We start from the raw sequence: 2,500 nt of genomic DNA, 5'->3' as shown, positions 1-2,500 counted from the left end.
TTTTTTTAATCCAACCGACCGACCCAATATCAGGAAACGCATTCGACGCTAAGCGAAAAAATAAAGGGGATGGCCTTAGCTTGTTTTTCGGGTTGTCTTTAAACTTTTTCCTTTTGTTACTAAAATGCAGTGTCAAATGCAGAACGCTGGCCATGCAACTTCCCGCCAAAAAAGCGTGGATTCCATTAGTGCAATATTTTGCGTATTGACTAACATGAAAAGTTGAACGTACGGACGGACGGACTGTCGTACGATGACGTCATAAACAAGGGTTATCATATTTTCTTAACCTTGGTACTCTGACTCCGAGTGTGCCTTCCACTCGAGGAGCTCCGCTTTGAATGTAACTAAAACATCTTCAACTGCAAAGGTTCATGCAACATTTCGACACTCCTGGCTAGATGCTCACCAATTTACATAAAAAGGGAGAAGGGTGCAGTCATTAAATTTCACTTTAATAAGATAAAAAAGGCGTCAGGTAAAAAGCCACCATCATCCTATGAACTATCGTTCAACAGGACGGGGGACGGCTTTGATGTGTCAAACCTCTAGGAAAGAACGACCATGAATTGTACCGCCAGCTGATGGTGATACTACTTCAATTATGCCAGGAAAAATGTGGTTACTTTGCAAAGAATGCCCTGATAAAGCAGAGTTTTTCTGTTAATTTGCAAAGAAATCTTGATCCAATTTTAGATATTTATCCTTTCCAGTCACTGGCTGCTCCAAAGCTCCAAGCGTTACAGGAACCTATGATATTCGACTGAACGACAGTTTCGGACATCTTCCTGTTTACTGTGATCAGACAAGCGATGGAGGAGGTACTCGATTTCTTTTATTCTCGTTTTCTATGGGTAAAATATTGATCAACCCTGCGCAACGAAGATCCCGTCTGGTCTTTCTATCGACCCATGGAAAATTCAAATTCCTATTGTAATGATTTAAATGCAATTAACCTAAACACGTTTCACAGAAGCTAATTAAAATTCCTATTAGCAAACTTAGACTAATAGCTTGTCTTTGGGCCCTTACATTCGGTTTGATCGAGGTGCATATTAAAGTTACGTGAAGTTGACAAAGATATTAGCAGCTGTTTGCCGGGCGATCCAGCTATTGTAGCCACATTCACTGGTGCATCTTTCCCGCGGTTAACATTGCAAACTGCTTTGCAATGAAGTGTGGAAAAGAAAAAAAGTGTGTCAAAAAGTGATCTATTCTCAGAAATAGACCCAATTATGGGAACACTACTGAACTTGTTGTTCGGGAAAATAATCGGTACATAAATGCAAAATTTCGTGGGGGAGTTGCAAAGTGTGAGGAGATTTAGCAACCAAAAATCTTTAGTTAACTAGTAAAGCACTTGCAGGTTGGACGATGGTATTTAAAGTTGTCGCAAAGGCAACGCCTTTGTACGTTGCGGAGATGTGGAAATCACCAGACACACATTCTGAGGATGTGACGGCCGCCCTGGATACATCTTCAACTTTTCCTGGACACTATAAAAACCGTCTGGTACTTTCTCAAAACTGGAACACGTTTAATCCTAAGCAGGTAGGAAATCATAGACATCTCGTTTTCCCTATTCGGGTATTGGAAGCAGCTCTATTGTACCGCTCCCTGACCCGAAAAGACTATCGGTCAATGTAACGTACCTGCATGACGAGTTCGCGGGTTCGAAAATAACCCTGGAAGTCTTGTGATGGGAGAACTGTCGCTTTAACTATCGAAACATGGGACGCCCGGCATCTCGTAATCCAGCATATGGTCTAAATTCCTATTAAAACATTTAATCCAATCCATCCTTAAACGTTGTGCATTTAAACAAAACTGCGACGTTCTAAAGTAAGCGTTTATTGACTATAACATATCAATTTTGATTATAACTGAATCATTTCATTGTCTGTGTCTGTGTATATTGCCTTTGGTGTTGGTTCCCCGCCATCCAATTGAAAACCCCCAACAGCTTTTACTCACTGGGTGTTCTTGCTATCAATTGCAGGTACGTGTTGCGCTGTACAAGGACGGTCAAGAAGTGCATTCTCTCAAGTTCAATGCTGTTAATGATAATGTTGCATGGTTTACCAAGGAAAATCTCAATTTTGCCACGTGGGATGACCTCATAAATTCTTCACATCTGCAGCAATTTGCTCTTCAACCGGCCGATGACATTTCTAATCGCTCTTTTGAGATATCCAAAAAGTACAATGGCTGCGAAAACGATGAAGGCTGGTTAATGATCAGCACTGATACCAATCCCTGTAGTTTTGAGCAAAAAAATCCCCTGAGCATCCTTTACAGCAGGAAAAAGTCTTTCTCTGTGTATAACTCAATGGGTGAGTCTGACAAATCCCAATTTTGCAAATAAATAATGTTGGATCGACTCGTGCTTGTTCCACTATAGGGCATTCAGCAAGAGGTGTTGAAGACATTCCAGTGAGACCGCAACCCCCTCGAAAAACGAGAAGAAACTAAAAAAAAAATAAAGGCAGAAAAGGAGGGA

At 41.0% G+C, this 2,500-nt stretch overlaps 1 protein-coding gene across 2 annotated transcripts in view; it reads left to right on the top strand.

Moving 5' to 3' along the window:
- LOC137990628 (uncharacterized) overlaps positions 1-2,500 on the top strand; it is a 19,309-nt gene that overhangs the window by 14,092 nt on the left and 2,717 nt on the right. For both annotated transcript variants that reach the window (XM_068835744.1, XM_068835745.1), the window contains 3 exons: positions 714-821; positions 1,367-1,551; positions 2,000-2,333. In XM_068835744.1, coding sequence (XP_068691845.1) covers positions 714-821; positions 1,367-1,551; positions 2,000-2,333 — 627 coding nt within the window. The remainder of the gene's footprint in view (positions 1-713; positions 822-1,366; positions 1,552-1,999; positions 2,334-2,500) is intronic.

This window comes from Montipora foliosa, chromosome 2, assembly GCF_036669935.1.
Source record: "Montipora foliosa isolate CH-2021 chromosome 2, ASM3666993v2, whole genome shotgun sequence".
In the NCBI taxonomy this organism is placed as follows: Eukaryota; Metazoa; Cnidaria; class Anthozoa; order Scleractinia; family Acroporidae; genus Montipora; species Montipora foliosa.
This window is presented reverse-complemented; position numbering and strand designations above follow the sequence as displayed.